Here is a 12,473-nt window from a genome sequence, read left to right as displayed (position 1 = left end):
GTGCATGCAGAGTCTGTCTCTCTGCCTCCCCACTTTTCACTTCAGAAAAAAAAAAAAAGTGTACAAAACTTTCTACAAAATGTATAACCAAATAGAACCTTCTACTACAGCTGAACAGACAGCTACACTGGGACCCAGAGATTTCACTGCTAGACACGTCCCCACAGAAATGCACACATTTGCGCATCAAGACACGAACCGGTGTGGCCACAGCAGTGTTATTTTTAATAGCTAAAATGGTTATTATAGTTAACCACCTGATACATTGAAAACTACTGTCCTGGATCACTATGAAGCAATCACTATTAATCAAACTACAATGACCCATGGATAAATGCCACAGGTTTACTACTGAGCAAAAGAAACCAGCATACCATTCAATTTATACAAAGTTGAGAAACGGTCAACATCAGTGTATGGTGGGCAGGGAACATGGTGACCGGGAGGGGGCACAAGGCTTCTGGGGCACTGGTATGCTCTTGATGTGGGTATCGGTGACACAGTTATGGTCACGTGGTGAGAAGTCTTTGAGGTGTATGCTTATGAGGCACATGCCTTTCTGTATGTGTGTTATATTCAGTAAGGAAGTTTACTTAATAACAATAATGGAGCCTACCTCACAAGGGCATAATGAGGACCAAAGGAGGTAATACTATCTATAAAACGTTCGGAACGGAGTGTAGCAGCGACAGGACGAGCTAGGGAAATGTCTGCTGACATCAGCCAAAGCGGAGGATGAGCCCTCTGCTTCTAGGTGTCCTTCCTACACCCGCCTCGGAGCCCTCTCCAAGCAAAACGGAAGGGTTCCTCTCTCCCCACATTCTGCGCCATCTACCACCACGGTCCTGAGCACAGTCCCCGGGACACTGAGACAGGGAAGGTCCCCAGAGCTCACGCAGCCTGCCCAAGCTCTCGCACTGGGGGCGGAGCCTGGCGTCACCCAGGCAGTCGGCAGCAGCAGCGAGCTCTCATCCCTGACCCCTCGTAAATTACATCTGGGTACTTCATACATTATTAAATATAGTTGCTGCGCTCTCTGATCTTGATTTTAGAACAATCTCCTAGGGCTCAGAAAAAGTCATCCTTGCTTTTCACTTTTCCTGGATCATATTCTGCAGAGAGCTTTTGGTTTAAAACAACAACAACACCCACAGCGGTCAAACTACGGTTCCATCAGTTAAGTACAGTGGGAAAATACAGGGGGTGCTCAGTCTCTTCTTCCCTCGCACGTCTGGGTATCAGAACGGCGAACCCGCCTGAAAATGTGGTTTAAAGAGGACTGATGTCTGCGGACTGGAGAGAGAAGAGATTTCCTCCCTCGCGGCAGCTGGGAAGGCCAAGCACTTTCTCGCCCTGAATTCTCTCCGGGTCTGAGCCGCGAAGTGAGACAGGGCCGGGTCTGGGAATAAAGAGTTGGCCGGGACCAGCCTGCCCACCTCTGAGGTCTGGCTTCGAGAAGAGGAAACAAGTTGGCCGCAGGACTCAAGAGCAGGGGGCTGGTGTCCAAGAGCCCTGCCCTGGGGCGCCCAACCCAAAGGTACTTTCATGTTGCAGATGCCAAATTCTGTATCTGTAAACACAATGTGTTTCCTTTTCACGCTGGGCTTTGAGGCTATTATTGTCCAGCACTTTCTGCACCACAAGCCCGAACGTAAGCAGAGCAGTGAGGGGTGTGGCCTCGTTCCTCAACGCCACAAAGATGTGGTTTGGGGTCCCGGGCCCAACTTCTCAGGTGAGGAAAATGACACCCCATGCTGGGCAGGGCCTGGGCAAGCCTGATGCAGGGGGAAGGAGCCTGACCCAGGCTGAGGTGGGATTTCCTTCCTGTTCTGGGGCTGTGGGGAGCTTTGGTCCCAGAAACCCAGGCAGTCCTGGGACGCTCCAGTGCCCAGGACCGTGCTGGGGCTGCAGAGCTGGTGCCCCCAGGAGGGGCACTCTTTTCAGGGAGCTGTGGTCCCTCTTGACGATCATGGTTTGGAAAAAAACAGGAACACCCTGACAGTGCAAAGGCAGGAGGAACACGTGAAGTGAGCTCCACCCCAATTCTTCCCTGACACGGAAGCCAAATCAAAAACGCCCTCCAAGACTCTCGGCACCTCCCCAGCGCCCCAGGCGTCGGGCACATGTCCTCAATCTGGGGGCCCACCCAGGCTGACCATTAGGGCAAGTTTTCCCTTTTCACATGGACAGCCTCCCAAATGAGAGTCCATTCCACCTGCGGGGAGGGCGTCCAATTCCCACGTTACAGGCCAGAGCCCACAGAGCCGCCCACCCACGGAAGGCTCCGGAACCCCCACTCACAGGGCACGTCCGCGTCTGCAGGCTGGGGCAAGTCCTCTGACGCTCAGGGGGGCATGTGGTTCTCATCTCTTCGGCTAATTCTGAATAACTAGGAACGACTGCCTAGGGTTTATGTGGAGAGGGATTCCAAGATCCTAAAATCATTTCGGGACTTATGCGCAGAGTGCTGCGATGGATTAGCAATGCCTGCCCTGGTTTCAGAACCGGGGAGTGGTGGCAAACTGACTAAGTCCTCCCCACTGGCCACTCCAAGCCCTGACCTTGGTCATCAGGCAGGCAGAAAGTGTCCATTGCCTTGCGACCTCAAATATGGAATGGAGCACACAACACAGAGGGCCCCAGAAACTCAAAGAGATATCTTATTTCCTTGTTACCTAGGACTTGGTTATCCAGCTTGGCCCCTTTAAGGATCCCTGAGGTCTTACAGATTGTCTAACGTTGGCATGGAGCCTCTGGAATGTGTAAAAATTGGACATGACAACCTGTAGACAGAAAGGACTATGGAGAGTGGGGGGTGTCTAGAAAATCTAGCAATGGCAGCAGCCAGGAGGGGACATAGATGAGCCTCCAACTCAAACCCAACACCTCATACAGGCCGGTCTTGAAGCCTCCACAGAGACAGGTTTCTGGAGCTTTAATTCCAGGCTCCAGCCAAGCGGGGAAGATTCATTAGTTAACAGTGGATATAATGACCTCGGGTGTTACTTTCTACCTTGAAATATTCTCACCCAACAAATGTTCTTTGATCTCTGGAAAGCCACCCCTTTTCAAAAGCCTGAGAAGTCTACCACACCTCAAGAGCCATCCCTTTTCTGGGCCGTCTTTATATGCAGAAATGCACTGCCACGTGAATTCACTGCCGCTTAACTGTAGCTACTACGCTGATCCCAGCAGCAGAAGGGTCGGTCATCTCTGAGGATGACAAAGCCCAATTCTCCCTTCCTTGGCAGGATCCCTGTACACCTGGTCCCCTCAGATGACACCTTCCCTTGGTCTCTGAGTGGCAGTGGAGACGCCTCCGATGGAAATGTCCATCGCAAAGGAGGCTTGGGGCAGGCTCCGAGGTGGTAGAAGGGACAGGCTCAGAGAAGAGGCACTCCGCATCTCATCCATCCACAGGACCACAGTCCCTTCTCCCTGCCAGAGGGTAGAACTGGCACAAAATGACGTAGCCAGGGCTGAACACACACCTAGCTCGGGCCTCCCAGAAGCTGGTTATGACAGGACACGGCTTTTCCGTTGACCTGCCTTCACAACAAGCACCGCAGATACCCCTGCTCTCTGTGTAGGCAATGCTGTCACCGAATGCTGTGACCAGCCTTCACAACAAGCACCGCAGATACCCCTGCTCTCTGTGTAGGCAATGCTGTCACCGAATGCTGTGACCAGCCTTCACAACAAGCACCGCAGATACCCCTGCTCTCTGTGTAGGCAATGCTGTCACCGAATGCTGTGACCAGCCTTCACAACAAGCACCGCAGATACCCCTGCTCTCTGTGTAGGCAATGCTGTCACCGAACAAGCCAACATGTGCCCTGCAGACCTGTCCACCTTAGTTTAGTTTGTGTAAAAACTGCCCTTCAGTGGCAGGGACATCTGTTTTTGAACAGCTTCCATTCCTCGTGGCACGCTGATTAATTAAAACAAAGCACACACAAGGCACCGCGCACACTGCTTGGCACTTAGGAGGGGGCTGCATCTGTTCAGGATGCAACCCAACAAGCACTGCTGACTGACACCCTGAACTCGGCCGTTCCCCAGCCACCCGAAGCCATGCCACACCCCCCACGCCTGCGGCGGCCACAGGGCTGACGTGCGTCTTTCCAAATGACAGGGGGAAAGGTGGGCTGCTTTGCAAGTCTTTGGCTTAAATCCTGAGTGTTTCGTAAGGGCCTCCTACACCTCCGGTCTCGCACTAATTTAAGGCGCTGCAGAAACACAAGGTATGATTATCACTTCTGAAAGGAAGAAAAAAACAAATACTGGCCCACAAACTATCCATAGTTGTACAGCAACAGATAAGGCTGTTTTATAAGCCAGCTCCCTAGAGGGACATTTATTATGGTGAGGCCAGTGTGCACAGCAGAAACTATAGAAGCCATCAAGATAACACGAATACCAACCCAGAGGACTTTTGAAGTGTAAACATAAAAGTCTATTAAGAATACAATGTTGGTTTAATCCCAAGACAAAAAATCTGCTTAATGAAAAGCACAACTCATCTCAAGAAGGAAATATCGATACCAGCTGTGAGCAGAAAATGAGGGGATTCCTTCCAGGGAACATTTGAATTTCAACCCACTGCCTTTCCAATATTTTCTCTGGACATAAAGTCTCAAATACTTTTCCGAGGATCTCATTTTTCTCCAGGAGGAGGAGGTCAGAGAGAAGTCTGGGCAGGGCCCGAGGAGAGTTTGGCAGGGCCCGGCAGGGCAGAGACCCACCCCTCAGGGATCACCCTGACCCAACTCCGGCTCACTTCTCTGGAGACAGCAGGGAGCAGCCTCCCTCCCTGCCCACCAGGCACTAACGGGGACCCCAGAAAGACCCTCATTCTGGCTGCTACAGGGGCAACAGAGACAAATAGCAGCCCTGTGCTGCTGACACACACAAGCTGCACCTACCAGCAAGACGCTGGTGACCAGGATACGCCATTCAACTCCTCTCTTTAACAACACTGCTTAGCCACTGCCTGATTGTTGTTGTTGTTTTTTGTTTTTGGGGGGGATTGTGGGGGGGTTTTTTTGCAATATGTTCTGGAGAAGCAAAGGGAATCCAAGCATTCGGGAGAAAGGAGGCCTTATTTGAAAGGATTTTCTGATGATGAGCTCTGTCCTACCACCTTTGAGAGGGATCACAGACCCTGGAATCAAGACAGACTGATTTATCCTGACCAGGCAGTGGTGCAATGGATAGTGTCGGCCTGGGATACTGAGGACTCAGGTTCAAATCCCAGAGGTCACCGGCTTGAGCATGGGCTCATCCAGCCTGAGCACAGGGTCACCGTCATCTTGAGCGTGGGATCACTGACACGACTCCACGGTCGCTGGTTTGAGCCCAAGGTCGCTGGCTTGAGCCCAAGGTCGCTGGCTTGAGCAAGGGGTCACTGGCTCAGCTGGAGCCCCCCAGTCAAGGCACTTAGGAGAAAACAATCAATGAACAACCAAAGTGAAGCAACTATGAGTTAATGCCTCTCATCTTTCCCTTCCTGTCTGTTTGTCTGTCTCTCTTTCTCACTTAAAAAAATAAAATTAAAAAAAAAAAACTTGTTCATCAACAACACCCGTGGGTGCTGAGCACTCATAAGGACGTATTTAAACCCTCCTTACTCGGCCCTAGCCAGTTGGCTCAGTGGTAGAGCGTCGGCCTGGCGTGCAGAAGTCCCGGGTTCCATTCCCGGCCAGGGCACACAGGAGAAGCGCCCATCTGCTTCTCCACCCCTCCCCCTCTCCTTCCTCTCTGTCTCTCTCTTCCCCTCCCGCAGCCGAGGCTCCATTGGAGCAAAGATGGCCTGAGGCGCTGGGGATGGCTCCTTGACCTCTGCCCCAGGCGCTAGAGTGGCTCTGGTCCCGGCAGAGCGACCCCCCCCAGAGGGACAGAGCATCGCCCCCTGGTGGGCGTGCCGGGTGGATCCCGGTCGGGCGCATGCGGGAGTCTGTCTGACTGTCTCTCCCCGTTTCTAGCTTCAGAAAAATACCAAAAAAAAAGATAAAAAAAATAAATAAATAAACCCTCCTTACTTAAACTCCTAAGTATATTACTTATAGCTCCCACTAGGCCCGAGGACTGAAATAAAGGACAAGTTCTTATATATATATATAACTTCACATTTAAGCATGTATAAACATAATAAATATAGTAATATAACATAATATTATGTAATATAACCAGAAACCACCTGTAATGCTAGCAAGAAGTAACCAGTTGTGCCAACTCTTCTCTTATACACGGATGTGTAACTACCATCCATCCATCCATCTATCCATCCCATGGGGAGGCCGCACAGAAGGTGCCATAAAAGCCTAAGTTTCAGGCCAAAGTCCCAGCTCCACCACCTTCTAGTGGTGTGTAGTACTAATAGCTAGTAGCCTTTGGGTAAACCGTTTAAAGTCTCTAGATTACGACTTCCGCATCTGTAAAATAACAACAATAACAGTGCCTATTATTAGCAGAGTCACAAAAGATTAAATGACTACACTAATGAGTGCCTGGCAAAAAATAAGCCCTCAAGAGTTCATCATCACAATGACAATAATTATAATAATTACTATGATTATAAAAACACTCGCTGATCTACAGCTCTGTGCCAGTCTCTGGACGAGGCAGCAAATGACGTGGGCCTTCTGATTTTGCAAGAATCTTTAGTGGGGCATGAGATTTCTCACGGCAACACCACCAATACAATCTCCCTCTCTTGCTGGGGACGATAGTAGACCCAAACATGAGAGCCATTTACAGCACGAACAACTCCCTCCCAAAGCCATGTTTAAACAATTATAATAAGCATTATGTTGCCGGTACCCATGACCATAGGAGGCCAGCCCAGCACCGTGCTCATCTTGCAGAGATGTCTTTTGTGTGGGTTTTGGGTTTCAGGCTGGGCTATGCAAAACCATCAAGTGAGTCACAAAACGAGTTTTCACAGGCTCACCCTGTCACAAACCAGGCAGGGGTTCATACTGACATCCCCACAGTAAGATGAAACAGCATGCTTAGTCAGGCAATAAATACTAACACAGCTCTGACATCAGGGGGACACTGATTAAAACTGATGTCAATAATTTATGAAACACAATATGGTCTTCAGATGCTCTTTTGGAGGGAAAAAAAAAGGCCTAGCAACCCAGGTGGTTTAAAACTGTTCATGCATTTCCTCTTGAATGTACACCCCCCCCACCATGCATGGATGCTTCCTTACACCATGAATGTAAATGCACATGTGTATGAGAGCATGTGAACACTGCTGATACATATGGGCGGAAGAAAGTATTTAGAAATTCCACTGAGAGCTGTCCAGGCTGTAACGTTAGACGTAGTCTTGTCTTTCATATTGTTCTGAAGACTTTTTTTTTTTTTTACTTTTTCTCCAGAAGAAATCCAAAATTGCATTTGAGATAAAATTGGGCTTTACAAAAGTTCACATTTATTATTTATTCCGTAGAGAACTCAACCTTATCACAGTACCGAAAAGAAAGCTTGACCAAGAAACACACCTACAGGATGTGTGTATTTCTTAGCCTTCTCAATGTATTTGGGACCTATGTAGAAGAACCATTTAGTGAGATAATATCAAAAAATATTTTCAGAGTTTCAGAGTGGCAGTGGTTGGGATGGGGGCGGGGAGTTAACCTGGGAAAGGATACCATTTTAGTCTATTCTTAATCGTGTCTCATTTTGTAAAGTCAAAGACAGACTAGCACAATGACAATGCTTCGTTTTGATCAAGACTGATTTGTGGAATAAAAAAAACATAGGTACTTCTTTACTTTGCCTTAGTTGTAAATAATCTGGGTCGTCTGACTTGATAGGTCAACAGTGTGAAATTCACAAGATGGGATTATGCTGGAGAAAAAAACATCTGAGCCGCTGACAGCACAAAAGTTAGTGTTTGAAGGATTTATTAATGCTCTTTTCCTAGCACAGTGCCCTGTAGTGTCTCAGAACACCTGTCAAATACTAATTCATTCACGTATCTCCACTACAGGCCCTTTTCATAAAAGCCTCGACCTTTAATTGTAAATCACTTTTAAATTGTCTTTGCTGGTTCTCTCTTTTGCAATAGAATGGAAAAATCACTAAGACTTCAATTAAGAGTTTATGGGAACTTCAACCTGACTTTCCTGTCTGTATCTACAAGGTATCAGAACATCTATTCAGAAAGGAAACTGTAAATAACTTTAACATAGTTGAGTTGGCTCGGCTTTTATCAGATGACTGAACCATTGGCAAGATTTAAAGATACTGTAACCACTGAGAATTGAAATAACCTCAAGTAAAAAAAAAAAAACAACAACAAAAAAAAAAAACAGGAAATACTGTCAGCCTATTATTTGTCATGTAGATTATGTACTTATTAGGCCTAATTAACCTTTTTGAGCAAAAAAAGGCTTACTAATTACATTAGTTAATATGTTGATTGCTCAATTTGGCTTAAAAAAAAAGTCAATCCAATTTGTGCATCGTTAGTGCTTCAGTCAAAAGACAAAATCCTAAACTACAGAGGTTATTTCATGTGCTTGACCATTGTTACAGCAAATGACTGTGGTTTTATGTCTCCACACTGAAGTGACCGGGAGAGAGAGGGGTGCCTGATGAATGTGAACACATCTGACACGAGGATGAATCTTCAAACCAGCAAAACGTTGCCCCGTCCAGTTTATCTGCCTCAATGTACTCACTGGCATTTGTCCAATGAGACCCCCAGCCAGTGACAATTCAAAGGTATCTTTCATATGCACATACAAACTAAAACTGATAGCAGAACCCTGGGAGGCCCTTGGAATGTCAACACAGGGTTTTTCCGCACAAAAGGAAGAAAAGAAAAGAGGAATGGGGGAAAGGGGGAAGAGATGGGAAAAACCAATATTTCTGAAGACCTTGAGCAGATCAAAGGAATTGCATTCTCAAAAGACCACTAATTCCGGTTATAACTAGTATCTCTCACTGTGGAATCCTGAACCGTCTCTTCCAACTGCCAACCAGTTGCCTCTCTTAAAGAAGGGAGGGGGGGTAAGAACAATTAGGTCTGCAAAATCAGGACCCACTGAGAGTAGAAATGGAGGCCCCGCCACGCAACAGGAGGCACAGCCCCTCGCAGACCCGGAGGCCGCCGGGGCCTCAGCGCCCACCGCTCTGCAAGACATGTTTTTCCATTGGATTGCTCAGAAGTCTGCATCCGCCGCCGTCGTGAGGCACAAACTATTCGACAACAACATGACACAATTAATCAGAACCAGACGTCAAAACGTGTGTTTGTGGGACCAGCAAACTGCAATGTCCTCGGAGGGCGCAGCAATTGAAAAAGACTCACACTGGCTGTTGGGGGGGGGGGGTCAGAGGAAAAACCTATATGTTCGCAGAAGATGCACACCAAAATGGCACTTTACAAACTCAAAGATTTTCACTGAAATGAGATGAGCATTTTGGAAATTTCTCTCACACACTGGAAAAGTATTCTTACTACCTGCCCCCCTCTTTCCCCGCCCCCCTCCCCCAGAGAAACTGGTGCCTGAGTTTCTATAGCAGCAAAGTTGTACTATTCAGAAATAGAACGTATCCTTTTCTTTTCCTCTTTTTTTTTTTTTAAGCCTCATTTCTGACACAATGTATTCGCCAGTGCCGGTTTTTGTCAGTTTTCTCTTTCAGGAACTGAATTAAAAAGCAAGAATCTGGACCCTCAGTTAATTCAAAACTGTTTAATTTTACGAAACTCGGACACTAACCAAAAAAAAAAAAAAAAAAAAAAATCTTATATACTTCTTTTTTGAATCAGAATTGAATTAGTTTAAAATGATTACTGAACTCTCCTTTGTAATCTGTAGATAGTAATTAATTTAAATCACATCATTCTTTTGCTAACACAAACACGCTGTCCAAAAGAGAAAAAAAAATTCAAACCATGAAAGACAAATGGGAGGACGCAGAAGTGAGATTCGTCGGGGACTGAACTGGCCGCAAACTGTAAGCCCCTCGGCCGTCTCCCAATGGGTTTAAGGCTGTGGCGCTGGGACTTCCCGGGAACCGGCCGGGACCCCCAACTGCGCGCCCAGCTGCAGCCGAGGGAAAGGGGGTCGGGGGTGGGGCGGAGGTGGGTCCCAGGGTCTCGACAAACTAAGGGGAAGGCAGTGAGTATTTGCATTTGGATCCGAGGTTAGAGGGACCATCCGAGGTTAGAGGGAACTCTTCTGTCTTAGGAGAGCTCACCGGGCGCAACCCCGAGGGTCCACGGCCAGCGCCACGAGCGCGAGTGGTCTGCTCTCTCTGCCCATCCAGGTCCACGACATCCCAGAACGCACCGCCCACCATTCCCTCGGCATTCCCGCAGCGGATGACCCTCCGCGCGGCGGCCGCCGGCGCTCCGGAGAACTCGTGGCCGCGAGGCCCGGGAGCAGCCTCCCGCGCTCCCGCCCGCCGCCCGCACCCCCGCGGCGCTCCACTCACCCACGCACTCGTTGGCCTCTCGGGCGGTGGCGCGCTGCCAGGGCCGGTCGTAGTGGAAGGGCTTGCAGCGGTCGCACTCGGGGCCCGCCGTGTTGTGCCTGCAGTCACACACCAGGCTGTCGTCGCGGTCGCGCACGCAGCGGGCCGCGTGTCCGTTGCACTTGCAGCGGCCGCCCACCTGCAGGTCGGACACTGCGTAAAAGTACGAGTCGCGCGCCAGCTCCGAGTCGTCCTCGTTCTCGTCGCCGAACGTGTGCAGGCGGCTGAAGGCCACGCGGATGTCGGTGGCCGTGACCCAGTCCTGCAGCACGGGCGAGTTGTCGAAGTCGTGCGCCGAGGGCCGCCCGTCCAGCGTGCTGAAGGCGATGAGGCCGCCCGAGAGCGGGCGCATGTCGGTGTGCGAGTCCGTGCACACGGCCTCCTGCTCGTTCTGCTTGGTGATGGGCGCGCGGTGCGGCCGGTTGTACATCTTGCGGCACTGCGTGGAGTAGAACTGGAAGGGCACCCACGTGCGCCCGTAGTCCATGGACTTGTAGATCGCCATGGACTCGGGCCGCGGAGAGCAGAACTGCAGGCTCACGTAAGTCACCTCGAACTTCTTGCCGAGCGACAGCGTGAGCGTGACGTTGTGCGGAAACTGCAGGTAGTTCTCGGACTGCCAGCACGTCAGGTTGTGCGGGTTGTTGAGGTCGGTGAGGAAGGAGGGCGGGTGCGCCTTCTTGGGGTCGGACGCGTTGCAAAGGTGGCAGGCGCGCAGCCGCTCCTCGCCGCGCTCGCTCACCACGCAGTAGCGCGCCGCGGGCCGCCCGCAGGTGCTGGACACGCGCACGTCCTTGCCGAAGGCCGCGTTGACAAAGTCCGGGATGCAGCGGCGCGGGTGGCCGTTCTCGTCCGAGCAGGGGTCGGGCTGCGCCGCCTGGCCCGCGAACATGCTGAGCCCGGGCCCGCCGCGCACCGCGCCCACCAGGCACGCCACCGCCGCCAGCAGCGGCAGCGCCTCCCACACCACACGCATCATGCTGCGTCCAGCTTGCCCCGGCCCCGCCGCGCCGCAGAGTCGGTCCGCCCGCCGCAGAAGGCGCCTGCGGAGAGAAGGGAGCTACGCTCAGCCAGCCTGCCCCGCGCCCTCCACCCCCCGCGGGGCAAAGAGCCGGGGCGCGGGCGAACGCCCGGCTTCCCCACGGCCGACTGCCCGCCTCGCAGCGGAAGGCGAATCCGGAGCCCCCAAGCCAGCATCGCCGGCGCTTCTCCCCGGCCGAGCGGCGAACCGGAGCCGCGGGCGAACGCTGGGCTTCCCAGCCACCACCGCCTCCACGCCGCCCGAGGGGCATGCCCGCGCCCGCCTGCCCATCTGCAGCCAGCCCGCCTAGCACCCCAAGTGTCGGGCGCAGGAAAACGCGGGGGTCCCCGGCCCCGCGCGGCCCGCGCTCCTTCCTCCCGCAGCCTGGGATCCCTCTCCGCTGCCGCAGCTCGCGTCCCCGCCGGAGCCTCTGCATTCAGGACTTTACCTCTGGAGAGGGCAAAAGAGAAAGAAAAGTTTGCCCGGCCCTGGCCGGAAAGCCCGCACGCCGGACAGCGAGAGCCTCTCGTTCGCTGCTAGCAGACGCGTCCTGCTCAGCGCGGGCTTGCCAGCTCCATGCCCGGCGCGGCCGCCGCTACCCAGCCCCGGCCCCGGCCCGGCCGCTGCCGCTGCCGCTGCCGCTGCCGCCGCCGCCGCCTCGCTCTCCCGAGTGACGACGCGGCCGCCCGTCTCCCGCCGCGGTCCGACTGCTGCCCAGCCCGCGCCCGGGGCGCACACACACTCACGCTCGCTGGCGCGCACTCACACACACGCACGCACGCCTCCGAGGGCTGCTCCGCCGCCGCCGCCGCCGCCGCTCGCGCCGGGAGTGGGGGGCGGAGGGGAGCGCGGGGGCGGGGGGCGGGGCCGCCGGGCGGGGCGCCGGCCAATAACGTCGGCGAGCAGCCGCCCGGTCGCGAGCAAAGTTTTCACCCCGGGAAAGAAGAAACTT

General features: G+C 52.3%; 1 protein-coding gene across 1 annotated transcript in view; it reads right to left on the bottom strand.

The window, feature by feature from the left end:
- LOC136392592 (netrin-1) overlaps positions 1–12,266 on the bottom strand; it is a 200,401-nt gene extending 188,135 nt beyond the window's left edge. The window contains exons 1-2 of the mRNA XM_066364869.1: positions 11,970–12,266; positions 10,462–11,543 (exon numbers count right to left, since the gene is read on the bottom strand). Coding sequence (XP_066220966.1) covers positions 10,462–11,479 — 1,018 coding nt within the window. The 5' untranslated portion in view covers positions 11,480–11,543; positions 11,970–12,266. The remainder of the gene's footprint in view (positions 1–10,461; positions 11,544–11,969) is intronic.
- Positions 12,267–12,473: the final 207 nt, after the last annotated feature.

This window comes from Saccopteryx leptura, chromosome 2 (genome assembly GCF_036850995.1).
Source record: "Saccopteryx leptura isolate mSacLep1 chromosome 2, mSacLep1_pri_phased_curated, whole genome shotgun sequence".
NCBI classification, from domain to species: domain Eukaryota; kingdom Metazoa; phylum Chordata; class Mammalia; order Chiroptera; family Emballonuridae; genus Saccopteryx; species Saccopteryx leptura.
Note: the sequence above shows the minus strand (reverse complement) of the source record. Positions and strands in the feature narration are given on the sequence as shown.